The 26770-nt window shown below is 60.1% G+C and overlaps 2 protein-coding genes across 3 annotated transcripts in view; one reads left to right on the top strand and one right to left on the bottom strand.

Annotated features, from left to right (window-relative positions):
• SLC5A10 (solute carrier family 5 member 10) overlaps window positions 1-26770 on the top strand; it is a gene marked incomplete at its 5' end in the record, with an annotated part of 35300 nt that overhangs the window by 3260 nt on the left and 5270 nt on the right. For both annotated transcript variants that reach the window (XM_082772258.1, XM_082772257.1), the window contains 4 exons: window positions 3394-3499; window positions 4945-5025; window positions 7762-7967; window positions 9760-9895. In XM_082772258.1, the coding sequence (XP_082628384.1) occupies window positions 3394-3499; window positions 4945-5025; window positions 7762-7967; window positions 9760-9895 (529 nt within the window). The remainder of the gene's footprint in view (window positions 1-3393; window positions 3500-4944; window positions 5026-7761; window positions 7968-9759; window positions 9896-26770) is intronic.
• FAM83G (family with sequence similarity 83 member G) lies at window positions 7974-23886 on the bottom strand. The gene is made up of 5 exons (XM_082772256.1): window positions 23141-23886; window positions 17411-17578; window positions 13555-13679; window positions 11375-12803; window positions 7974-8445 (listed from the first exon to the last, which is right to left on the bottom strand). The coding sequence occupies exons 1-5, from the start codon at window positions 23633-23635 to the stop codon at window positions 8026-8028; spliced, it is 2637 nt and encodes an 878-aa protein (XP_082628382.1). The 5' UTR covers window positions 23636-23886; the 3' UTR covers window positions 7974-8025.

Genomic DNA, 26770 nt, shown 5'->3' on the forward strand with positions numbered 1-26770 from the left:
TCCTGCTGCTGCAGGGCTTTGAGCGTGGCCGCAGCCTGCGGAAGCGGTGCTGGTGACTCTGTCGGTGCGGCTGCCACCTGTATTTCCCCCTCCCCCCCAAAAAAAAATAAAAAAAAAATCTGGAGCTGGAGCTGCCCAGGTTTGGCTGCTGCTCCCCATGTGCGATGGGTGGCAGCTCCCGGAGCATCAGCCGGGTTTGGCAATGGCACGTTGATTATTCCCTGGTCATCCTGGTGCCCAGGAACGTGTTGTCACTTATTCATCCCCTGTGCTGCCCAGGAGAGGTCCGGTCCCTGCTCCTGTGGGCACAGGGAGGAGCTCGAGGGAGATGCTGCAGCACCTGCGTGAGGCTTGCCGGGCACTGGGAGCCAAGCGAATCCCTGCTGGTGCCTACAGGGAGAGGTTGGAGGCTGGGGTGGGTTTCCTGGTGTTTTTTTTTTTTTTGCCCTTGCTGCTCTGAATTTAAAGAAAGAAATCTAATTTGAGGGCTGCTCATCTTCTAGTCTCTCCGGGTGACCACAGCCAACCCTTCTTACCCAGGCATTGTGCTGCCACCAGCTCGTCCCATATGGGTACCAGCAGGGACAGGCATCCTACAGGTTCCTTCCTAGCCAGGAAACTACTGGGGATCTCATGGTGTGGCCCCTTTCCTAACACCAGGAGAACCTGCAGGTGAACTCTGCGTGGTGCCTGTGCTGCTGGCAACCTCTGCCTCCCTCCCGGCCTTTGTGCACGGAGCCAGGCTGGCGCTGCCGAGCGGCTCTGCCCCTGCCCTTTCTCAGCCTTTTCTGCGCCTTCTTTGGGCTGTTGGGTTTTCTGTCACCTCTGAGTCACGCAGGATCCAACAGAAGAGGAATCGGCCTTGTACGGGGATTATCGTGGCTTCCAGCTCGGCTCAGGGTGAATCTGCCCAAACACGGGGCGCTTCCAGCAGCGCGCGGGGCGTTGGCACCATGCGTGGCCAAACCAGCCCCAAATCCTCTCCCCAGGGAGCCTGGAAGGAAGATGCGAGACTCAGGGCAATGGGTCAGCGTGGCCACTTGGCTGGGGCTTCCTCTTGTCCCCTCTGGGGCCACCCTTCCCTGCGGGTGCTGGGTTTACTCACGGATCTCCTCTCCCCCTTCTTCTGGGCATCGCTGCTGCTCTGGTGGCTCTTCCATGGGCAGGGGATGCATCCATCTCTCCTCTGCGGGCATTTTACATTTGCTGGTCCCCAACCCTCAACATTTCATGGCAGGGCAGCCCAAAACCTTGCTGAAAGATCACATCCCCCATGGCTAGGAGCATGCAAGGATTTGACCGGGCAGCTCAAAACCCTGCAGAGATATCGTGTCCCCCCTAGCTAGGAACACGTGAGGATTTGCACAAATGTCCCAGCTTTGGCAGAGAGCCCCTGGAGACTTTTCTGGAGCCTGGGCAACTCGTTCTGCCCGGGTTCTGGCTTTGCCAGCTGTTAAAGCCAAGCTCCTTGGGAAGGCATCGATGGCCTTGGGTAAGAACGAATTCCCAAGTGAGGTCAGCGGTGGAGGCAGGGATCTCGCTGGATTACGAGGCCTGACTTCAAAGGCTTCTGCTCCCCTTTTACAGTTGAAAGGACTTGTTTTATGAATAGGTCATGCCTGGATTTAATTAGCTTGTTTTTGTATTCGGGGTGTCTTATTAACAACTCAGTCACATGCGCTTTTATTTTTCTCCCACCGTAGCAGAATTACGAGGAAGGGAGGTGGAGACACCTCCTGCTTCCTCATAGCGAAGGATTAGACTCATTTGCAGACGACTGCAAAAATGCTTAAGCGTTGAGAAAGCCCGGAGAAGGGGGTTATGAAATGCCTTTTCCCGGGCTGAGGCTCTGGGGAAGGAGCAGGCAGGCAGGGGATGGCGAGCTCCACGGGGCACCGAGGGTGCTGGCCTAGCACGGTGCTGGGGAGGCTCAAAAATTTTGGGATTCTCTCTTCTTGTTGTGCTGAGGGATGGCTGAGGGCATTCTCCTGGGGTTTTTGGGCCTCGTAGCTTCAGCATGGTGCTGACTTGGCTTGGTTGTTGCCTCGTAGGGCTGCTCGGTGGTGCCAGGCTGCGCTTGGGGGGTGTTTGCGGTGGCAAGGCAGCTATCGACGGGGAGCTGCTCTGTGGTTGCTGCTGAGCTGGTTCCTCTCCAGCAGGACCTTTATGGGGTGAATTGTCTTTTGGGAATGGTGAGGGCTCCCCCGAAGACGTGGCCAAGCTCGAGTGCAGCTGGGGCACGCAGCATCTCCCTTGGGATGTCTGTGCTGGTGTCAGGACCAGTCCCTGAACTGGGATCCTCAGGCTCAAGTGCTTTTCTGGCTGGCTCAGTTTGGGATTTATTCGACATTAAGCCTGCCCGCGTGGGCTCACCTGCTAGGGAAAAGGCTCTCATACCATGCTGAAGCTGGACATGTGCTACCTACTGACCTTCGTGTCCCTGTGCCCAGCTTTGGGAGCGTTTGGGAGAGGGCAGAGCTGGGGCAGGAGCTGCCGTGCGGGATGCACCACCAGGCCTGCACAGCACTCATCCTGCACGGCTGCTCCCGCGTGATGGGGCAGGAAAGCCTTGCTGCTCGGGGTGGTTTTTGGGACGTACGTGAAGACGGACGTCAGATCAGGGCTGAAGTGTTGGCTGCGGGGAGCAGGCACAGCTCCGGGCGAGGGTGTGGAGCTGCTGCAGTGTGCACTTAGCTCATCCTGCCTCTTCCTGCCCCATTTCCTCCTCCGAATGAGGTTTTTCTGACAATATCCCAGCCCAGTGCTGGAGACTGATGGGTCTTGGCCATGGATTGAGGTGTGGTGGTGGCTCGGGGTCCTCCTGTCCCACAGCAGTGATGGGGGAAATGATGTGGGCGCAGGAGCTGCTGTGGTGGTTTTTTGGGCACTACAGTTTGTCCTTTTTGGCCAAGCAGAAGCCCAGAGCCTCCTCTCGGGGCTTTGCAAGGGGAGCTGCAATGGGGAAGGCAAGCACAGGAGCACGTTCCTCGTGGCAGCACCCGTTGACGTGTTGGAGGATCCTTTTGCACTGGTCCATACTGGGGTGCAGGACCCCTGGGCTCTGGTCCTGGTCACTTGGGACCAAAATCAGCTTCTGCCATTGCCTGTGCCTCGGTTTCCCCAACTGAAAAACCAGGAGGCAAGGCTCAGGCAGTGCTGGGGTTCCTGCTCTCAGTTTTGGGGTTCCTGCTCTCCATGCTGGGGCTGCCCACGTGTGCACCCAAGGGCTGGTGGCAGCACCAATGCCCCGAGACGTTGCCGGTCCTTGTGTCCCTCTGTCCTCACCCAGCTGGGCCCAGTTGCAGACTGGGCTGCCTCCTGGTGCCCCCAGGAGGGAGCTGGCCGTGCGTGGCCGCGAGGATGCTGCCTGTTACAGCCTCTGTCCCCGCACAGACCGACCTGTACTCGGGGGCCCTGTTCGTGCACGTCTGCCTGGGCTGGAACCTCTACCTCTCCACCGTCCTGATGCTGCTGGTCACGGGGCTCTACACCATCGCAGGTAGGCTGCTCGGCCTCTGCTGCCCTCAGTCCATCATCTTTGGTTTTATTCTTATTTTTTTTCTGTAGTTCTTTGGGATTTATACAGCTTTAAGCTCAGACCATGGGGTTCCCATCCCCAGTCCTACCCAGCTGGTGTTTGTGCATCCCTCCTGAGCGTCAGCTCGGGCAGTGACTCAACGCGGGAGCTCTCCTTTGTCATTACAGCTTTTCTTTTGCAATAACTCGCTCCTCCTCCGTCTCATAGCTAAGTGCTTTCTTGTGTGTGCACCTATTTGTAATCAGTGCCTCTCCTATTACAGGGCCATTACTGCAGCATCTCAGATCTGCGAGCCCTTTACCTAACTCACTTCCTTCCCACCTGCCCTGCCTGCAGTGCAACTTGCTGCCCGAAATTCCTGCCTCCCCGTGGGGATCAGGATCATTTGGTACCTCTCCTCTGTGATCTAGGGTGATGACAGCTTGGAGATGGAGAAGGATACTGTGAATTTTCCTGGCTTGCAGTCCCACTCCTGGGCTGCGGGACCGTTTATCCTCGCCAGGAGATTATTTCATTCTTTATTGCAGCCGGGACGTTCCCTTCCCTGGTAGCTCCCGAGGAGACGCCTGGCGAGAAATTCTCCCTCGCTATCTCGTCCCAGCCATCAGAACGGGAAACAGCATAATAATTAGATCCGAAACGCGCTGCATTTTGCAAGACCTCGGTTTGAAGCAAATCCCACGTTGCCTTTTTCCTGCCCACGAGGCTCGTTGTGCAGCACGGCGCTCCGGTGTGAGCCCAGGCACAGGGTGTGCTCGCTGCCTCACCCCGCTCCCGAGCACATCCCCGAGGATCCCAGGCACGGCTGGGGCAGGGCAGAGCCCGGAGCTGCCTGGATGTGAATGAATCAGGGATTTGGGTTGAAACGGGTTCAGATTATGACCCATTTTCTGCAGGCCCGCTACTTCTTGGTGCCTTTTTTTTGGCCTGGTGATCGCTTGCTTTCTGGCTGGGTGAATGAGCCCCGGGTTTGCAGTGGGAACTGATGGGGAGCCTGGGATGGGAAGGGAGAAATACCATGGGCTGGGTGGAGAAGGGGACCCCAAAAAACATTACGTGCTGGAAAAATTAAATTAAAGGATTGGGGGAAAGAGCTGAGGGGCATGCCATGGAGGCAGCATTAAGGAGAAGTGGGATGAGTGATGGAGGGGTGTCCTGAGTGTGCCCTGCTGCCCTAACACCCAAAGGATGGGGGGGCTGGGGCTGTCCTGTGTCCTCCCAGCTGTGTGGGGACGTGGAGCCGTGTCCCCTGGCCGCCCTCCCCTGCTCCCCAGGGGCCACAGCCCCATCACTGCGGTGCTGGAGGGGCCAAGGCAGATCCAGGTGTGTGTGGGTGCCTTTATTGGGGCTGCACGGCTGAGCCGAGCCCAAGGGGTGCTGACAGAGCTGTGCCTTGCTCCTTGCAGGGGGGCTGGCGGCCGTCATCTACACCGACACGCTGCAGACCCTCATCATGGTCCTCGGAGCCATCGTGCTGGCCGTGAGAGGTAAGAGCTGGCTGGGTTAGGTCCCAGCTCGGTGTTTGAAGAGGACGATCCCCAGAGGTGCTCCTGAGATGGTTCTGACCCAGAGGAGTCTGTCCGGGCTGTGAAATGTCACCGTGGTGGGGACAGCAGCAGGGCACTGCCGCCAGCACGGCCACAGCTGCTGGCAGGGCGCTGTTCACGTACAAAAACCAAGTGAAAGGACAGTTATTTGGAGGCTTCTGCTTTCCCAAAGGGGAGGAAAGCGAGGGAAGGTTCTCCCCTTCCCAGAGAAGCACCGATAACAGCAACCACCCCAGCAGGAGCGGGGGCCCGTGCCAGGCAGGGGAGCTGCCCAAACAGCTCGGCACCGCGGCCGCAGCCCACGTCAGATGAGGTGCTTGGATGTTGCTGATCGTTGTCTGAAGCTCTCTAATTGCCCGGGAGCTTCTCCGAGGCTTTTGTCTTGTGCTCTTGGCTGGCTGCGAGGCGGCAGAGCGGGAGGAGGAGGGCAGGCAGGCAGGCATGGCCTGGAAAATGCCCCGCGGCCGCCGCACGGCTGAGCTGTTTCGAGATGCGCCAACCTGCTCGGCACGGCGAGGTGTGTGCGCAGGGGGGGTGGTGTTTGGGAGAGTCACTGATCCGGGGGATCAAACAGGCAGGCTGCTGGCCACGCAGCTCCTTCCTTGGTGTCGGGAGAGCCCACTCGAAGGTGGTCGGTCCATCAGGGATGCCAATAAAGGATGCTCTCCGTGATTTTGCCCTGTTTGAATCTTTAGGTCGTGACAACTGTGCCAGAGCTGCTGCTGCTCGCCTGTTAGCCTGTGACAGCTCTGGGTTGCTGCTGCCCAGGCTCACGTTTCCCCAGGGAGGACAGCACGGGGTGTGTGGATGCTCCTGGGTGTGCTTCACAGAACGTGTGGGCACGGACAGAGGGGGTCACAGACCACTGAGGGCCTGGGGACAGATGTGGCTGTCCTGGTGGTGGCTCTGCTCAGCTCCAGCACCATCCCGCAGCCCTCACCGTGTCCGCTTGGCACTGACCACAGGGCCCCTTCTCCTGGTGGAGCACACGGGCAGGATCCCTGCGTCTGCAGGCTGCCTTCTCGCTGCCCCGGCTTCCTCGCCCTGCTCCTTCCGTGTGAGCAGGCGTAGGTGTTGCGACTTGCCTCCTGACACCTTTTGGAAAGGGAGCAGGTCCGCACCCCCGGGCGCGAATCTCTGCTTTCAGCACTCAGCCTCTGCCTCTGGAGAGGCCTTTGTTGGTGCCCAACGCCCATGCAAAGCTTGGGAGTAGCCGGTGCCTGGATAAACCACGCGCTGGAGAGGCGCCAGGTCTGCTTGCACAAGAGCAGAAGCGGTTTGCAAATGCTCCCTCCTTGTGAGATACCGGGAGGGGTGGCTTGCAAAGGGGGCTGGGGGGTGTGATGCCCCTTTCCAAGCACCCCAAAAGTCTTGGGTCATGGGGAAGGGGTCAGGGCTGCGGGTCGGTGCTGGAAGCAAGAGTTCTGCAGGGGGTGCTGCCCTCGGACAGGGGAGCGGGGAGGGAATATTGGAAATGGGGAATTGCTGGGCACTGCCTGTGGCTGGGAGGGGTGTGGGGATGCTGGACCTGGGGGGAACCACCCAGGGATGCTCTGGGCCTTGCTTGGAGCCTGAGCTGTGTCTCCGAGTGGTAAAGCAAAGGGATTCCTCCTCCCAGCACCCAAACCAAGTCTGAGCGCAGAGCCTTGCTCTCCACAAGCAGCCCCCAGTTGGTGCTGGGACCTTCTGCAGCCCTTAGTGAAGCCCCTTCCTCGCCCCCCAGCCTGGCTCCTCACCAGAGGGAGCTGTACAATGCCCCCTCCATGAGCCCCACATGGTTCTGGGGTCCCCTCTCCTCTCCCAAGCATGAGCAGCCACCGTGGGTGCAGGGTGCCAGCGCGCCCACCCACTCGCTCGCCCCCTCCAGGGTGCTGCGTGGGTGGCAGGGGGAGCAAGGTGGGTGCCTCCCAACCCTCCCTCCTCCAAAAAGCGATGCTGCTGGCTCCCAAATCCTACTTCTGGCAGAGGGGGGTGAAGCAGGGCTCATCCTGTGCCCCCCAGAGTGGGGAGATGGTGGTGGGGGGAGCACGGAGAGCCCAGGGCAGGAGGAGCGCCAAGGCAGCTGCGCAGGGCTCGGGGGTGAGCTTGCTGGGGCTTGCTCCTGGCACGTAATCCTGAGCAGTGCTCAGGCTAAAGATCCTGTTTCCTAGGAAGAACGCAGTGAAAAGGGACTTTTCTGTTCTGTTGGACTTCAAGCTGAAGGCTTAAGGGTGGAGGGAGGAGCTGGGGAGTGCTCAGAGGGGAAGAAAGTGCTTGGCCAGACGCTTGTGCCAAGGCACCTTGAGCCGCAGCGAGTCAAAGCAAAGGCTAGCTAATTTTCAATTTTAATAGTCCTAGGTGAGTTTCCTGTGCTTCGGGACCGGGGTGCTTTAATAACAGGTTGCTTTTACAGTACGAAGTCAAAAGAGGTGGGTCCCTTGAGGAGCCTTTGTCCCGGGATGTGGGTCACCCTCGCGAGGGAGGGCAGCCCGCCGCGGGACCTGCTGTGCAAAATGGTAGAAGAGTCTCTTAAATAACTAGAATAAAATACGATTGCGAGCCTTCCCTCGGTGGGAAGGGGGCCAGGAGGGGCAGCAGTTCTCAACAACGAGTCCTCGAGCGTGTTTTGTCAGCTCAGCTCGGAGGCGAGCGGGTTTTGCCGGGCTCTAACCAGCCTCCCCCGATGATGCCTTCCAGCTTTTAATGAGATCGGAGGCTACCCCAACCTGGAAGAGGCCTACTTAAGAGCCGTGCCGTCCAAGATTGTGCCCAACACGACCTGCCACCTGCCCCGAGCGGATGCCATGCACCTCTTCCGAGACCCAGTCTCTGGAGATCTGCCGTGGACTGGGATGACGTTCGGGCTGTCTATCATGGCCGCGTGGTACTGGTGCACCGACCAGGTAAATGTAAACGCTATTCCCCCGCCCCGAGTCGCAGCGCGTCCACCCGTGGCTTCACCTACTGCTCCTTCTGGCTGGTGGGCTCGGGGGGCTTCTTTTTGGAGTCACTGGGAGCACCCGGCGCTGCCACGACCTTGTTCTTGAGGTGCTTGGACTGGGAGAGCTTGGAGAGCGGGATGCCGAGGGGCGTCCTCATCTCCTCGGCTGCCTTCTGGATTTCTGGCAGGGAGGTCAGGGGCTTGCCGGCCACCCTGGGCTTGCTGGGCGAGAGGTGGCTGGGCCGTGCCGGCTTGCTGGGGCTGAAGGCTTTGCTCTGCCAGTAGGGCTGGCTGCCCGCAATGGTCTTTTTGGGCTCGGCTCCGTCCCCTCTGTACTTGCCGGCCCCCAGGGGTTTCTCGCACGGTGGGGAGCAGGAGACCTCCTTGCCTTGCTCTCTGCCCGCAGGGTTCCTGGGTAGGTAGCGGTAGATGTGCGTCCCCTGTTTGTTAAAGGGCAGAAAAAGAGAAAAAAAAATGACCTGTGGTTGCTGTAAGGACACCGGTCCCCTGGATGGACACCCCTTTACGCTTGGGTGCCATGAAATTGGTCCTCATGGATGAGTCCCTTGGCTGCTGGCTGCCCAAGACCCGTGCCCAAATCCTCCTGAGGCTGGTGACAGCTCATTACTCCTGTGGTGTCCCACTGTCTGGGGAAGGTCTCCCCCCACGATTTAAGGTTTTGAGTGCCCAGTACATGGTAGGGCTAGGAGGTTCCTGCGCCCTGGTGGCGAGGCAGCATTTTAAGGACAGCTGCACTGCCCTGCTCGGACACCCTGGGGCTGTCCCCAACCACAGCAATGCCCCCAAGACCTGGGTCTCCATTCCCAGCAGAACCCGTGTTCATCACCAAAGTGCTGCCTTCATGCCCAGCAGCCCCCAAAACCCAGACCGAGGCGGCCACCGAGGTGAGAGGGAAATTTGGGGGGGCTGGGAGAGAGGGAGGTGGGCGAGGAGGCGAGGGTGCACAGCGTTGGGTGACCCTGGGCTGGGAGAGAGGCTCAGAAGGGCTCCCAGCACCGTTCATCCCAGTGCTGGTCTCAGCACACGGCTGTGGTCACCAGATCCTTGTCTCTGGGCATGTTGGTGCTGCAGTCCGGGGGTGGACCAGCGCCCTGTGCAGATGTACCGGGGCAAAATCCCATCCAGCAGGAGCCGATGGCCAGGCTGGAGCCGCAGAGCCGGCCGTGCAGGATGCCTTGTGCCCCCGTGGTGCTGCTGGCATCACCCCGGTGGTTGGGGTGGGCACCCCGGCGACCTCTGCACCCGCGCTGTGGTCGTTTTGGCCAGGAGGGTTGCACCGAAGCAGTTAGTGCTGGGTTGGAAGGGGTTTGTTACGTTAGACTGGTTAAAATCAATGCTTAGAACAAAGTGGGGTCCTCGTGTGGGCTGAGATGTTCGCAGGTGGGTAGGTTACAGGTGATCCAGCTCCTCTCCCTCCTCAAGCACCATGTGCCCAACGTGGTGCAAGTGTCTCCTGCAGCTCCTGGCATTCTCTGGCTCTCAGAGGCATTAAATGATGCCTTCACCAGCTCCCCAACCCGGTGCTGGTTCCTCCTGACTGCACAGGAGCAGCCAAATCCTGCTGGGTGCTGAGTTCATCCCTGGGGAGAGCCCGAGCCCTCTTATTATCAGCATTTCTATGGAGCTGAGCTGGGAGGAGAGCAGACGGGCACTTTTTTGGGGAGGCATTGGAGGGGTTTGGCAGGGAGGGGGACGCTTGGTGGGGGTTCAGCCGTGCCCCTGCCTCCCCGCAGGTCATCGTCCAGCGGTCGCTCTCTGCCAAGAGCCTGAGCCACGCCAAGGCTGGCTCCATCCTGGCCAGCTACCTGAAGATGCTGCCCCTGTTCATCATCATCATGCCGGGGATGATCAGCAGGGTCCTGTACCCAGGTAAGGACCCGGAGCTGCAGGAGCCGAGCAAACGTGTGCGTGAGGGATGGGAGCGGGGCGCTGGGGATTTTCTGGGGGTCTCTGGTGTGCCAGACCCAGGGGGCTGGAGAGGGGCATGGCGGGATGTGAGTGTGCCCGGTGCTGTGCTTGGGGTCACCGTGCACCAGCCTGTGCCACTCTCCTCAGCATCCAGGTGTGTATTTGGGCGCTGAAATGCTCCAGGGATAACCTGGTGCTGCCTTTTCAACGGGATGAAAAATGTGTTCATCCTGAGTGAGCCTGGTAGTGTCTGCATCGTGCTATAGGACAGCGCTTGAGAGCTGAATATGAGAAATATGGACCCAAAATAAGAAGCTTTGGTGGGGTTGATGGTGGGAGATACCTAACGCTGTCCAAAATGGGAGCAAAAAGAGCAATTTGCAGTGTGTTGTATGGTTTTACTCCAAGCTCTAGGGGAGGCCAGGAGCTGGAGAAGGATGATTTCAGGTGGAGAGCTGCAGAATTTTCTAGGAAAGCTCTTGTTGGGACCCATCTGTGGACCTTCTTGTGTTGTTGCTGTTCTGACCTCACCTCAGATTAGAGGTTTCTACAGCGTTAACCCAGGACTATTTGGGTTTTTGTCATTACACACGGGATAAACTACCCTCTGCACGCTTCCATCAGCTGAGCACTCGCTCTCCCAGCCATTACAAGACCTCAATTACCTTCCATAAGGAGCCCAGGACAAATTCCTGCAGGAGCCGTGCAGCGAGGGCTCAGCTCCGCGGGGAGGTCAGGCGCTGAAGCAAAGCCCTGCTCTGAGCCCAGGCTGGGGCAGGGAGTGGCGGGCGGACTCTGGACTAATTCGGTTAATTCCCCGTAAACACAGATTAGCTGGGACCTGGTGGCTCAGCTGGGGCCACACGGGTGGCATCAGTGCCTTGGGTGACACTTGCTGTGGGGGCTGTCCCTGTGCTCCCCCTGCCCGCCCGGCGGACACCGCGTGCCCAGCAGCTCAGGGAGCAGCTGGTGGCATTGCTCCGTGCTCAGATCACTCAGATGGCCCCTGCTGCACTGCTCCGCCTAATTACATGTCCGAGCGCCGTGCTTTGATGCTAATCACCTGTGCGAGGAGCCAGAAAACAAGACGGAGAGGGACACGCCTGCACGCACAGCCTGTCCCTGGTTGGGCACGGTGCCGCCGCTAGTGGGTGATAGGATGGGGCCGTGTGGCTCAGGGCACAGCCTGTGCCATGGGATTTCTTTTTAATCCCCAAAATCCTCCTCTCTGCACTCCTGGATACCCAGGGGGCTGTGGCATGGCCACCATCTCCCCGGCCACCAGCACCTCTTGGGTGGTGGTAAAAGGGGACGATGCTCCCCTGCACGGGGAGCGTGACCTCCGCACGCGGGATCTGGCACCAAAACCAGCCTCCCCCTGGACGAAGCAGCCTCTGGGATGGGGACACACAGCGAGAAGGTTGTGGCAGAGCATCCTACCTGTGCAGAGCTGGTCGGATAGGAGCTGTTGCCGTCCAGGATGGCGCGGGGCAGCACACACCTGATCTCCACCGCGTTGCTCCTCCGCTTGGCCGCGTCCTCCGCGCGGACGTGCTTCAGGGACGGGAGGCTCCCCAGCGGGCTGAGGAAGGTGCCCCGGCTGATGTGGGGGTCGCTGAGCTTCCTCTGCACGGGCAGGAACTCCCCGTTGTGGGTGACGTCCGAGTTGGTTCGCCGGAGGGGCCCGTAGCGGTCCCTCACCTCGAAGTACTCGTCGGAGATGGAGGAGGCGTTGGAGCGGCGGTAGCTGTGATCAGCAGAGCTGCTGGAGTAGCTCTCCTGGTCGCTCAGGGTTATGTACTCCTCCTCCTCCTCCTCTTCCTCTTCCCCCAGCCCATTGTGGGCACAGGGCGGCCCTCTGTCCTCTTGCCCCGCTGCCGGAGGGGGACGGCAGCTCTCTGGTGAGGCCCCGTTGGGGTTCTCCTTCGGTTCCTGCCTTGAAACCATGGGGTCGGCTGGTGGTGGCTGTGTGTCCCCATCGGGGACAGCACTGCTGTCACAGGGCACGATGGTTTTGGTCACCAGGTTTCCAGCAGGGATGGTCCTCGGCTTCGGAACTGGGGGCTTGGCTTCTTCGGGTGTCTCCTCGGGTGGCTTCAAGCGGTGGCTGAGCGGCGGAGCGGCCGATGTCCCCCCTTGATTCATCACCCAGCTGCTGCCTTCAATGGGGCTGGGCACCACAGGAGCTTCTGCAGGGACCTGCGGGGTCTGCCTGGGGCAGGGGGACACCGGGGGTGGCTCTTGGTCTGAGTTCCTCTTGGCCTCCAGCTCCCTGAACTTCAGCATCTGCCGGTGCTGCGCGCTGGCCTGGGAGACGTCACAGACTTTGATGCGGTTCATCTGCGAGAGCTTCACGTTCTTTATCTTGGGGTCGATGATGTTGATGTAACCCAAGACCTCGCTCCCGGGCTCGGGGTCGGGCTCCACCCAGGTGGGCAGGTAGTCGAACATGTTGGCTTTCTCCAGATTCAGGAGGCCGGGGTGGATGAGCAGGGAGAGGTCAGCCGCTTCGCCGTGCCGGTCTCCTGCCTGGCCCTCGGGCAGGGCTTTGCCCTTGTTGTCCGTCTTCTGGTTTTTGTCCTGGTTCTCGGAGGAAGTCTTGCTGATCTGGTCCGCGCTCTTGGCCTTCACCAAGGCGTATTTGGGGTTTATCAGCTTCTTCACCACGGCGTTGGCCGGGGTCACCGGCACGACGGAGGGCAGCGTTACGGGCTCGGGTTCGGGCTCCTGGCCCATGGAGATGGACTTGAGGCTCACGCCCTTGGACATGAGGTACAGCTCCTGGAACTGCTTGTCGAACGCCTCCACCACTTGGCCCGAGAGCACCGTGATGACGTTTCGGTCCGTCCGCGCTGCCGACCAGGTGAAGCTGGAAAGGAAAATGTTGGAAACTCTGAGCGCTCGCTGGTAAATAACACGGCTCTTCCCTGGGGGAGTTAACAGGGCGAGGAAGGACATGGTCTTGCTATAAAAATTAATATTGATGAGGTTGAAAAGAAGCTCCCATCCCAGATGGGAATGAAAGCCTGGAGTCTTGAGCTCACTGGGACTTGAAATGAAAATAGAAGGTAATTGGTGTGGGTCAGTTGCCTTCTTGCTTTAGGGTTGGCCACTTTTCCTTTTTCAAATTAGGTTAGTCAAGAAAAGGGATTTGTGTTTTTGTTTTGTTCTGGCCAGAAAGCAGCAAATGCCTCATTTTCACGTTTATGAAATTTGTCCCATAGAGCTGAAAACCGACCTATTTCTACCAAAACAAGATTTTGTTCAGACAAACTGTAAAAACGCTTCAGGTTGTAAATATTTAACAGGAAAATCTGAGGTCAGTGCGAGTGCTGGTGCTGGCTGTGGCTTGGAATTTGTCCCTCCCCATGCTCGGTGCCACGTGTTACCATCACTGTGTCTGCTGGCAGCAGCACTCGGTGCACCCACCGACCCCACGGGGTGCCCAAGTCCTGGCCACGGGCTGGTGGGGACCCTCGGGTCCTGCTCCAGCGCCGAGTGCCCTTGGTTAGGTGGGGGAACAAGCCTGGGACAGGGACTGGGGGTTGGACCACGCAGGTCCCTCTTGGTGCTCTGGCAATGCCTCTGCAGGGTGGGCAGGAGGAGACGCCGCCGGTTACCTGTAGGATCCGCACATGGCCCGGTCTCCATCCACGAACATGAACTTCTGGGCCAAAGCCCCCTTGAACTTGGTGGCCGAGCGCGTGAAGAACTCCGTCCCCCCCGTGCTGCGGACCCGCAGGTTCTGCAAAGCAAAAGGCAGGGCCGTGAGTGGGGCCGGGAGGTGGTGGGGTAAGACCAGAAGGGGTGTCCCCATGCTCGCTCCGGCCCCACACCGAGCCGACTTTCAGAGCAGCATTCGGCCCCCGCTTCCATTTCACAACCCCGCCGAGCAGTGGGAAATGCTCTTCACGGTCTGCTCACAGACCTCAGTGATGGAGAGATAAAATAACTTGCCCAGGGCCACGCGCTGAACCAGAGACCCGGCGTCAAGAATTTCCTGCTTTCCCCGTGCGCCCGACCGTGTTTTCTACCTCTTGAACCCAGCTCTGCCCACGACTGCGGGTAAGCAGCGTGTGATAATGCTGCCGAGCACTTTCCATCTGCCATCTATGCAAATGCCACCGTGGAAGAGGTGATTCCTGCCCTCCTCCCCCCCTGGGGCTTGCAGGTGTTTGCAGGGGATGGTGCCGGCCCTGGCACGGTGCACGTGGACCCGATGGCAGTGGGATCGCTGTCCTCTGCCTGGGGATTCCCCTTGGGTCTGCTCTGTGCCTAAATCCAAGCATCTCGCCCTGGTTTTTAGGGGTGAGTGGGAAAAAACAGTGGGGCAGCATCTTTATACCATTGGGAAAGGAAATGTAGGGACTTGCACCCACAGGGACCCCACGCAGGCAGCCGAGAGCTGGGTGTCCCCAGCTCTGCAAGCACCGTGCTGCTCTCCCATCCCTCTGCTGCCTCAGTGATTTTCCTTCAACACCGAGGGACAAGAAAACTTTTGCAGCTGAGCAGACAGCGTCATTCACAGCGAACAGCAGAGCGGGCTCCCTTGGGTGTGGAGAAAACATTTTTTTTAGGAAAGCGCCCTCATTCCTCCCGTTCTGCTGGGATGTTGCTAAGGCTGTTGCTAAAGGCACTGTGTCAGCATTAGGTCATGCCCTTAGATCTTCTGTTTTTTTAAAGACTAAAAACAAAAAAAGCAATGAAAGTATTTCTTCCCTCCCCCCCCCAAAAAAAATTCCTCCCCACCTGGAGCCTTCCTCAGCTGCTTCCCCGGGCTCTCCTCTCTCCTTTCTCCCAGCAGAAGGGACAGTGATTGGAAGCTGTTTGCAGCGTGGTGCAAAAGCTAAGGAGTTCCTGACCAGGTTTCAGGGAAATTGTGCATGCTGAGTGGCAAAGTTTGTTTTTTTTTGGTGATTTGATTTTTATTTTTGTTGTTGTTTTTGTTGTTGAGCTTTGGCATTTTTACCTGGTGGCTGGCAGCTGGTGCCCTTCGGATTGCTGTGCCCAGGGGATTCCCATGGCTTTTGTGGGGATGGGGATGGGGGGGACACGCCGAGGCAATGCCCATTCCTGCTCGTGGGGCTGCTGATAGCACTGCAGCGGTGACGCTGCACCCAAACAAGTGCTCGCTGGGACCTCTGCCCACCGCCAGCATCCCCGCGGCGCCGACCTCTCCCTCTCTCGCTCTCCGCCAAATCTGCGCACCAAGGCATGAAGCAGCCTGGGTTTTTCTTGGGTAACACCCAGGGGAACAAAGCTCCCTGGCAGCAGGGTGCCGGCTGCCTTCGCCTTCCCCTCGCCGCAGTTGGGTAAGATCTGTTTATTTAATCTCTTCCCCCCAAAAAAAGGGGGGGGAACAAGCGTGCGCCCGGCTGCCGAGCCGGAGAGGTGCTGCGCGGCGGGGCTGAATCACACCCCAAACACCTGCCCTTGCTCAACGAAGCGGTTGCCTTGCCCAAGCTGGCTCGCTAATTGCAAAGCGCAGAAGGCACCGAGATAACGACGTTCATCTCGTTAGCATCTCCTGGCTTACGCAGCAGCTCCCAGCCACTGCCCTAGTTTCCTCACAGCCTCCTTGCCCTGCCGAACGCCGTTCCAGCAAGCTGGCTGCAACGAGCGGTGTGTGGCGAGTCACAACTTTGAGACATTTGCCGAGCTCTGCAGATGTTCTCCTGCTTTTCCAGTCCTGCCAGCAGGCTGCGAATGCATGAACAGCCCGGCGTGCGTCAGCGCTGGCTTTTCTGGTCTGGGAGCGGAGGCAGGCTGGAGGAGACCGGCCTCTCCGGGGAGCCTGGACGTGGGTAAAAGCCCAGGGAAGCTCAGCTGTGGCTGCGTTAATTGTCCCGAGCAGCAATTAAGTGGAGCCACCAGGCCTGTTGGATGGGGACGGTGCGAGGCTGGGCCAGCCTGTGAGTGCCACCGCCGTGTCCCCTCCCTTGGGCACGGGTCCCCAAGCTCACGCAGCATCACGGCCCCGCTCCAGCCTAGCTCACGCTGGCATTACGTGGCTCCTGCATGTTCCTGCTCAGCCCGCTGTTTGCCTTCACCGTGGGGAAAATTTGGAGAGAGCTTGCCCAGGCAGGGGCCTCCCCGTGAGCCATTTGGCACCCTGATCCGTGCAGCCGGCTGACGTCAGGCGAGGAAGCACAACCTCCGTGCCCAGCTGCGGGCACGGCGCCCAGTGCCCGCGGGTGTTTGCCAGCCCCAAAGTGAAACTGTGGGGTGCTGCGGTGGGTGCCTGGGCACCCGGGGATGGGGACAACTGGGCCAGGCGTCCCCTCAGCACTGAAGGAACCGCTTCTCTGCCCCTTTCTCTGCCTCTGCTTTGGCAGAGCACGGTGCTGGGTTGTTTTCTTTACAGCACAGAGCATGCGTGCCATGCCGCGAGTTTTCCTGCAAGCTCTTGCAAGGTGCTACCCGTGATCTGGGTTAAAACGTAATCCCAATCTTGTCACATCTTGTGCACAGCATCACTGTCTTCTTGCTCTGCTCATTGAGCCCCAGCACGGTGTGTACAGGGGGAGTCTGTGCAAAGCTAAACCTCGTGCCTGAGCCATCGGTTCAGCTGTGCTTCATGTTGTGGCCCCATCCTGCTGCTGGGGCAGGAATTTGGGGCACTTGGGGCCAGGGGATGAGCCCTGCGCTTCCAGACGTTCCCTGCGCCGCTCCATCTTCCAAATTTCCCAACAGGACTCGTGCACAGGAGCAAAGTCAGGCGCTGGTGCCTCTGGGGCTGGGCGACCGCGGCGTGCGCGGTGCCGCTGCCAGCCGGGGCCGGCGTCGTGCCGCCCGCTGAGAGCATCCCGGGCAGGCGCCGGGGCGCGGGTGGCGTGGGCGCCTCCCTGCTCCGCTCCCGGCCCCGCGCTGGGGCGGAGGCCCCGGGAAAGGGGAAAGTCTCGTTTTTTAATTCCAGCCTCCGACTTGCGGGAAGGCCCGAAAGCGAGAGAACCAGCTGGTGGTTGCTCCTGCTGGTCCTGTCCCCAGGGCAGGAGCAGGATGGGGCTGGCGACGGCACGGATCCAGCCCTGGCGCGGCATCCTGCCTCTTGCTGGGTGATTTGGCAGCAGGAGCTGAGCTCGCGGGCTCGTCCCTGTGCTTTGCAACACCCTGTGTCTACCCTGCATGAGCAGGGCACCACGGGCACCCTGGGGATGTGCAGCCGTGGTGGTGGGACATGGATGGAAATCCACGTACTCATCTCTCCACCATTCCCCCCCATGCTGTTGTTGTTGGATTTGGGCATCGGCTATGGGATAAATGGACTTAGCTCGTCTGGCACTGCCTTGGAGCTGCAGCATGGGTCAAGAAGAGCTCTTTGGGAGCTCTTGGAGGGCTTTCAGCAGGAATCGCACAAATTCACCCCTTGCTTTTCAGCCCCACAAGCTGCAGCTGGAGGCGGGTTTGTCCCAGTCTCCTGCACATCACCCCGGAGCCCAGAGGTGGAGAGGCTCCTGAGACAAAGGCCCCCCTTACCTTCAAGTGTCCCGCGTGCATCTGCGCTCGCTCGCACATCTGCAGGAAGTGTTTGACGTTGGTCTCATCCAAAATGATGTAGACGCCGACCTTCCTCTTGAAACCCGCGTCCAGGAGGTCCTTGAAGATGTCTACGTCGGTGAACATGTCCATGACCACTGCGATGACCTGCAGAGAAGAGAAGAGAGATGAGTCCAGGCTGCACATCCAACCCCTCTATGAGAGCCAAAGCACCTCCCTCACTCCCTGGGAGCCTGGGATTAAGTCCTAATGTCTTTGGCACCGAAGCCAGGAGGTGCTACATCCCCATGCAGCCAGAGCTGTTTCTGCCCCAAAGCTGCTCCCACGGCAGTGGGGTTTTCCCCATGGGCTGTAAGGAGCTGAGCAGCGGCCAGCCCAGGATTGAAGAGCAAAAGGCCCAAATCCCATCCCTCTGCTGGCACCAAACACCTCTGGTAACAGCATGTAGTGTGAAGTGTTTGTGAGAATACATCAGGGGTAAGGGGTAAAGGTAATGTTCCTATTGACAAGGCTTTAACAAGCACCAGAGGCTTCAGCCCTATTTGCTGATAGAGAAGTTTCCCAGAGGTGAAAGCCCTGATGCAGCGAGCCTGTCTGTCTGTCTGTCTGTCCGAGGGCATGGTACATGGGGCAAGGTCCTGTGCGCTCCAGGGTGCCTGCTGTCTCTGGGGATCTGATATGTGCTTGTATGGAGAGAAAAGGGACAAAACCAGCTGAAAGTGGCTCTGAGACTGGTAGGAAGTATCCAGACACCCCTGGGGTACATTCAGGAGCTGAAGCAGCTTGTGGTACCCTTAGGACTGGCCTGTTTGCGCGCTGATGAGGTTGCTCAAAAGTCGCTGGCTGTGCGCAGCTCCCAGCTGCTGTTTCAGATCCTTGCTGTTGATTTTTGGGAGTGTGCTCTGGCCATTCCAGCCCCCCCCAAACCTCCCGGGCTGTGCAAAGGCAGAGCTGGGATGACAGCACCCGTCCAAGCCAGCAGCTTGGTTCAGCACAAGCAACGTCACCGTCCCCTGAAAGCCGGAGCTGCCTTTGTACCCTGGGCGTCTGCTGCCGTGGCCAGGGCGAGTCCCACACGTGATGTGGAGATGCATCAGTGGGACGCGCTGCGCTTCTTCTGGGAATGCCTCTGCGGGCACCAAAGTCCGCTCCACGCCCACGGGTCCTTTCTTCTTGACAATGGCATCGGATGTGACAGCACGGGGCGGCGCAGGGCAGGGTGGTGATGGCCCTGCAGCCGCGTGTGCCTCCTCCTGCTCGGAGTGGCTGTGACCATATGGGACACCCCCAGGAGGTGCCCTGTGTTGGGGCAGCCGGGGTTTGCTCCTGGAGGGCTCTGGTGGCACGGGAACAGGTACCCCGTGGGGTGACACGAGGGGACCCCGAGACGCTGCTTGCTCAGGAGGGAAGGGAGCGGGTGCTTGCGCACTCAGGCACGTCCAGTCTGGGCTTCTCAAAGCGCCGAGCTGCCTTTTAATTAGTTGTGTGCCACAGGAGGCGGAGAGCTCTAATTAGGAGGAGAATTGTGCGTTGTGACACTGCTGGCTCTTCCTTTCCTCTGCAGCAGGGCGAGCAGTGAGGCCGTGCACCCCGTCCCCAGTCTGGGCCACCAGCGGTGCCACCCTGGCCACCTCGGTTCCCTCTGCTGTGCTCAGGTGTTTTGGGAGGTGCCAGAGGGGACCTGGTGGCTCTGCCAGTCCTCACCCTGCTGTTAACTTCCCATTTTTAGCTGAATTCCCATTTATCCTCCCCAAGCACTTGACAGCTTTTGCCATGGAAGGACGCGTCCTCGTTCCTCAGCGCACCCGGAGTTCTGCACATCCTCTCTGTCCCAGTGGGGGAACTGAGGCAGAAGGCCAGGTGTCTCACCGATGTCATGAGCAGCTTTGATGGCACTCAGGCCCTGGCTCTCCTCATTGCCCCCAGCACCCCAGAGGAGCTGCTGAGCCCTGGGTGCAGGCACCCAACCCCACACATCGTGTCCCTGCCTGGGTGCTTTGGATGGGCCGGTTTGGGGGCAGATGCCGTGCTCCTGCCACTGACACCAGCACTCTTTGGCCATGTCGCTGTGCGCCTCGTTTTCTCCAGGAGAACTTGGGTCTGGCCCTTATTTTGGAGGAAAGTGCCATCTTCCTTTTGTGGTTGATGCCCTGCGGGCAGGACGGTGCTGTGCAGGGTGCGGTGATGTCCCCACATCCCATCGCTGCTCCTGCTGGGGATGGTGAGCAGGGACACCTGCCCTGGGCAGGCTCTTGGTGCGTGCCCACACGTTCAGCACAATTCCTCCTGCTGGGCTGGCGCGTCCCATCAGCGCTCGGTGCCTCTGCTGCCCTCAGCTGTGTCTTGCCTGCAGGACACGCTTGGCCTGGCTTTGTCACCAGGATGCCAGGCCAGCGTGCCAAGGCACTGCCTGGGCGCAAAATGGGCCAGCAGGACATGGCCAGCCCTGGCCACGCTCTCCGTGCTGTGACCATCCAGGGACCCCAAGGGTGAAATCTGCTCCTGGGCTGCCCGTGCTTGTTCCTTGCTTGGAATCGGCTGGGTCGGGGCCAAGCCCAGGCGCAGGATGTAACCTGCAGAGAACAGAGGTCTGCGTGCTCTGGAGCAGCACCATCCCGTGCCGTTCCCTTCGATCCCTGCATCCAGCTGCCCTCCTGTGCTCGCAGCCTGCCAGCCCTCATCCCGTGCCCTCTCCTGGTGCAGAGCCTGGTACCAATGCTGGGTACCAGGAGAAGGCGGCTGCGGGAAGCCCCGGCAGTGGAACAGCAGCACCTCTTCCCAAAGCCCTTACTGCATCATCCCAGGAAGATTTCCCATCCCTTTGCCATTCATCCAGACGAAGAAGAGGAGACAGGCCCCGGATCCATGGTTGGATGCTCTCCTTCCTGGGCTCCCAGAGCTGCCAAGATCTGCTGCTGGTACCCCGAGCACCGCATCGCCTGGGACGCAGGGAGGTGATGTTGGGTCCTTCTGAGCTGCTTTGATGAGCGCACAAACTGCAGGATCATGTTTTATAGAGGAAATTGCAGCTCTTTATTAAGTCACTCTGAATCATCAGATAATAACTTTTGGGGTGCCCCACGTGGGCATTTAATAAATTAGGCAGGCACCAACGCACAATTAGAGGAAGCGCGTTGGGAAGAGGGAGAGGTGGGACAAGTAACATTAATAATTGCTCTCCCCTGTCGACCCTTTCATCCAGGAATGGCAGAAGGTTTTGTAAACAGTAATTAATAGGGCCTCCCAACCTTCGCTGGAAGTTGCTGAGGGTAATTAAATCACCACAATCCCAACCGGGAACCTCCGGAGCGGAGAGGTCAGGCTCGCCGGTGTCTCCGGCGGTGTTTAGCCGAGGATGGTGTTTTCAGCCTGGTCTGGTTTCTGGTCAGAGCGAGCCAAAATCTAGCGAAGAAGAGGAGAGGAGGCAGACCTTTCTCCCCAGCAGTCCCGTGAGCTGTGCAGCCACCGGAGCCTTGTATTGAGGGCACTGGCCGTGCCGGGGCAGACCCAGGGGAGCTCTCCATCGGGGTGCTTGGTGCTGTGCTGCATCCCTGCCCACAGACCCGAGGATTTGCTGTGAGAGCGCGGCCGTGGCAGCAGGATCCTGCCTCTCTGCTCACCCTTTTCTTCCCACAGTGAGGAGGAGATCATTTGCATCCCCTGCTCCAGCTCGCCTGGATTTGCCTCTTTGCAGAATAAAGCCAAGGCTCTGAACTCGGCGGCGCTTGGCTTTGTTCCTGCACACAAATGGGCTCGTCCTCCCCATCAAAGCGGCCTTGCATCCCGGCTCCCTCAGCTGGGCTCTGAGCTGCCAGGAGGCTGCCCGGTGCCAGCGATGCTTGCGTGGGCTCTGGACTTTCCTTGGCTCTCCTGGCACCTTCTGCCTCTCTGCTGTGCGAGCGCAGCCTGCGTGGTGGCCAAACATCTCCACCAGCGGCCGGCACCAAGGGACCTCCTCGGGGAGGTGATACCCGACCCAAGAGGTGTGTGGCCAACCTCTGTGACAACTGCCAGGGTGGCAGCTGGACCCTCCCTGTGCCTGCTCCTGGCTTCCTCAGCCGAACCCTCTCACCTCCATGGCCCGCCAGCCTCAGCTGAAGTCTCGGGGTGCCCAGGAGTGCCTAAGCCAGTGGTCACCAGGGCTCAGCACCAAACCCGCAGGTTCAGCCACCCCATCCGTGGCTAGGAGGCTCAGAGGAGCCCCATCTGCCAAACCCCAGAGCTCCTGCTCTGCTCGGACCCTGCAGACAGCAGGCTCGAAGCTTGTGCTCATCCCTGCATCTCCTGGGGGGCTGTAGGCAAGGTGAGGACTTGCTCAAGCCTCTGAAGTTCAACCCATTTGTGGCAGGGCTATCTCTTGTGTTTCTTGGCTTTCCAGGCTCCTCTTTATCTGCTGTACCACATTTTCTGTCCTGGAGGATTCCTCCCCTGTCTGTGACCCCACATCTCCCCCCTGCCTACCCGGGCAGCCAGCACTGCTGAGGGAGCAGCCACCAGCTCCTGCGTGCCACCGCCGGTGTCCCCAGCTCCCATCCCACCGGGAGACAGAGCCTGGCGCCGTGGGGACGGTGCCAAGAGCAGCCACGGCCACGTCCCTGCAGCCTGGAGATGCTCCCAGGGGAGGTGGGGACGGTGCCGGGGGCAGAGCCTGACTCAGCCGTGCAGGAGGAGGGAGGCAGGCGTGACTCAGGAGGTGCTGCTGGCGTGGGGGAAGCAGTGAGCAAGCAAAACCGGGCAGGAGCTGGCAAAGCTGGGGCAGAGGCAGCTGGAAAGACCCGGAGATGAGACATTGTTTGTGATGGGGGAGGTCTCTTCCTCCTCCATCCTACACGCACGAGGCTTGACGAGGCTTCAGCCCTGCCCTTCCCATACAGACGGGATGCAGCTCACCGCAAAGTCCTTCCAGTGGGGAAAATGTCACCCAGCTGGGACCGGGTCATTGGGGGGCACCAGGATCCTCTGCCCAGCACTGCTGGCCTTCAAGGCACGCCACCACCTTCTTCTCTTGTCCTCCTGCCCGTGCCACCAGCCTGACCCCATTGCTCATCCACCCCAAATCTCTGCTCCTTGGTTTGCTGCCACGGGCAGGACAGGTCTCAACCAAAAGCCCACCCCGAAAAGGGGCTTTGCTTCCCTTCAGCATCTCCCGGGGCTTGTCCTGCACGCCAGCTTTTCTCCTAAAGCCCAGATGAGGCCACCATGGAGCAACGTGGCACTCGCCAGCCAGCCTCGACCCTCGCATACGTGCTGCTGTGAGACCGGTGCCTGTCGCTGCTTTGCCCCAGGGCTGAGCTCAGCTCCTCCAGATCCTGCGTGTTGCTGCGTGTGTTGGCACCGTGCTCTGGGAATAAGGATCGTGGGGTGGCCAGGACCGTGGGCTCGGAGCTGGGAACCACCTCAACCCTTTTTACCGCCCTGCGGTTCTCCCTGTGGGGACCCTGGGACGAGCAAAGCTGCCGCAGTGGCTATAGAAAGAATTATTTTGCTCCTGGGGTGCATCAGACCAGACCAACAGCATCGTCTTCAGCGAAACCTAATCCCTAAATATCAGTTATTCTGACCGAACGTGGAAAAAAAACCACAAAGACTGACCCCGATGCCTCGGCTTGGGCAGAGGACGGGACCGCCTGGCTGAGCAGGACCTGGGGATCCGGGCTCAAGCAGGACAGCCCGGGGCAGATCCCAACCCGGTCCCCGGGCGCACCTCACCTTCTGAGCCTGGCAGATCATCTTGCGCACCACCTCCTTGATGTGCGCCTGCCCCTCGATGGGCGGCTGCATGTAGACGGTGGCGCGGGTCACCCCGCGGTAGGCGATGGTCTCGGGCCAGCCGAGGTCCAGCTGGGGGATGGAGCGGTCGGACCTCTGCGGCCAGTACTCCAGGGACGGGGCCACCCCCTGCTCGTCCCCTTGGCTGTCGCCGTCGCCCTCGCTCTCCCCGGTGCTGCTGCCGTGGCGCGGGATGTACTCGGAGCCGGGGTCGTAGGTCTCGAGGGTGTCCAGGATCTTCTTGAGCTCCAGCTCGGAGAGGAAGTCCCTGATGTTCTCCTTCTTCAGGACCTCGTAGAAAGCGTCGGGGCCGCGGGAGGCCAGCGCCTCCAGGGCCAGGCGCTGCTCCTCGCTGTAGAAGAACTCAGGCTTGGACTCGCTGGACCTCCAGTTGACATGGCTGTCGTCCAGGCACTGCACCTGGGAGAAAGCCATGGTGCCCCGACACGCCGCTTCCTTCTCCGGAGGGAGCTCGGTCCGTTGGGCAAGTGCCGGGTGTCGGCAATAAAGAAGGAATTAATTACTCCCCAGTCTTTGCATAAGCGACTCTCTCTGCTTCGCCCTCCCCGCTTCAGCTCGCAGCCCTGGGGACGCTGCTCCCTTCTCGGCCGGCTCCTGCCCCGCTGAGGCTCTGTTCTCTCAGGGATTTGGGTTCTGGTTTGCTGCTGGGTCTGGGGGGAGCGGGATGAAGCCGGGGGGCACCGCGGTCCCCACCTGGGTGGATCTGTGCCCTGCGCACACGCGGCTCCGCAGCCTCGCCTACCTCCGGCTCCACGCGCCTCTCATCCTCCGAGAGAGCCAAAAAAAAAAAAAAGGAAAACAAAACAAACAAACAAACAAAACGGCCTCACAGGGGTCACCAGAAGGCTGGGATTCTTGGCCTGGCTTCTCTCTTTGGCTATCGGTGCTGGAGAAGTGGGTCGGTGGTGGGCTTGGTGGCAGCCGGCGTCTCCGCCAGCCTCCCGTGCATCTCCCCGGCCGGCAGCGGGGCTGTTCCGGCTCCTGCCCGCGCGCGGTGCCGGGTGGACGGCGGGACAGGTAAGAGCAAGAAGTGAAAAGAGGAAAAGCAAAGGAGTGATTCATCGCTCCGCCCTGCCCCACCTGCAGTCACATGCTGCTTCACACATTCCCAGCCTTGTTCGGGCATTAACTCTTTCGGATGGTGCTGTGCTCGCCTCTCCGCTCCATGCTGGGGTCCCCGAGTGGTTGTGGGGGGTCTGCTGGGGGGTGTCCCCAAAAATCAGCAGCTCTGCCCTGTGATAACCCCGTGCGTGTGTTGGAAGGGTGCTGCTTTCCAGCAAAGTGTCCCTGCCCTGTGTTTAACCCCTCCTGCCTCAGGCACGGCAGCCCCCAGAGCAGGGAGCAGCTCAGAGCCGCGGGGAAACCTCCTCAGCTCGGGGCAGGGTGTGCAGCAGGGACACGGTCACACACCAGACCTTGCTGCGGCAGCCAGCGACAAGAGCCATGAGGCAGATGATGAAACCACCCCTGCATTCGTCAGCCGCTGAGCACAAACCAGGAACGTGGAGCTTCTGACTCGGAAACCCGGGCAAAGATGAATTTCAGGAATCGGGGTCAGAGCCTCGCGCCGATGCGAGAAAGGAAAAACGCCACGGGCTGCGTCTCGCTCCGCCGCTTCGGTGCAGTTGATCTGGATTCGCAGCCGTGTAAATGAGAGCCCCGCTTGAGTCAGCATCCTAAGGCAAAGCCTCCTGCTCGCCCGTCACAGGGCTCCCCTCTGGAGCCCAGCGTCACCCCGGCTGCCCCGACCCCACGGCACCGCTGCCCCGATGCTGTGCCTGGCACGGAGCCTGGGGAGGGCCTGGAAAGGTGAAAGGGAAACACGCAGAAAGGGGGAAAATTCCAGCGTGGCTTCCTCAGAAATAGATCGTGGCAAGCTGTTCGTCTTCAGGCTGTAATAATGGACCTGGGGGAAATGGGGGATTTTGTCCCCTTACATGGGAAATGGGCAAAATCAGCCTTGTGCCTGTGGTAAGAAGCCACATGCTGGGTTTGTGGCTTGTTTGGGAAGGGGGAGTGGTGGCACAGGGCATTGATCCGGGGCGACACCATGGCCCTGTGTCAGGACAGGACATGAGGAGAAGGGAAACGTGGGTCCCACTGGGTTCTGGCTCAGGAGGCATCAGGAGGGAGCTGGGGGTTTATGGAGAGCCTCTGGATGCCGTGGGGAATTCCCTCTGGTGGGATGTGGGCTGGGGAACGAGGCGTGCAGGGTGCTGGGGACAAACCCGAGCCTTTTTTCCCATTCTGCCCATTCCTTGCTTCCTCTCCTGCTGTCCTGGGAGGGCACTTTCACCCCTAAACCCTTCTCGTTGCTGGGGTGCCCGGGCGGAGACACGCGATGGAGATGCTTGGACCGGGGCTGGGAGCGTGCTGGGGACGGACCCAGCTCCTCCACCCCGTCTGCCCCGTGCCTCATTGTATGGCAGCCATTGTGCAGGGAGATTTGCGGTCTCTTTAGCGGGGTGTGTGCGCGATTATGATTTATTGCACGGCAGAATTAATGCACGAGGGGAACGGCGTCGCATCGGTGCCGCGCCGTGATGGCTCATACGGTGCTGGCCGCGGGTTTGGGACCGCGGAGCCCCACGGCCTGGAGCTTCACCAGATCCAGCTCCTGCTTGGGGACACGATGTAGGGGGACAGCGGGAGCTCACAGGGGGGTGGGTAACAGCCTGAACTGGTGGCAGAGCTGCTTACGGGTGGGCGTCCCACAGCACATGGCCTGGCTGAGCTGCAGGGCCAAGGGACTGGCACCGCGGTGTGACGCCGTGGCTGCGCTTTCTCTCCTCTTTCCCTTAAAATCCCCTGCGGGCCACCCTTAATGACTGCGTCGCGCTGAGCTCAGCGCTAGCCGGGCTCGTTATTTTGGTGTTTTCCTGCATATCCTGATTTACCCTGGTGTGGGTAAGGAGCCTTCAGCTCCTTTTGAACCCCCTGCAGGGACAGGGCGCTGCGGCCGAACAGGTCGGTCCCCATCCTCACCCTGTCCCTGCTCCCCTGGCCGGGCAGCGCCTTCCCCGTGCCCCAGCTCCCCCAGCCTGGCTCTGCCCCGCAGCTGGCACCGTGCTCCTCCCAGCTGCAGAGGGAAGCGTTAATTACAAGCTCCTAATTAATTTCCCATCTCTAGCAGAGGGCCTCATGATGCAGCAGGGTGCGACGCTGGGCTCTGCCAGGCTGGGCTCCGCTGCCCGCGCTGTTGGGGCTCACCGAGGGGTTTTTGGCAGCAGCACCCAGCCCCGGCGGGTGTCTGCTCGGGGCTGCAGCACCCAGACGCTGCTTTGCCTTCGGGAGCAGCTTCCACCCGCAGCTCTGGCGGCATTTGCATGGAGCCGGGCGCAAGGTGGTGTTTTGGCGAGGGGGGAAACCGAGGCACGGAGCGGTGACGGCAGCTTTACTCACAGCTGCTGGATGACAGGGGCCCGGCGCTGATCTAAGCCCCGGGAAAGGTGGAAAACCAGCTTGCAGCCTGCTCCTGCTCTGCCGGGGTGAGTCCGTGCCCTGCTCAGCGTTGCAGAGCTTGGGGGAGAAGCCCGGGTCCTGCTCCCT

The sequence above is a fragment of the Aythya marila genome (assembly GCF_965140915.1).
Source record: "Aythya marila genome assembly, chromosome: 15".
NCBI classification, from domain to species: Eukaryota; Metazoa; Chordata; class Aves; order Anseriformes; family Anatidae; genus Aythya; species Aythya marila.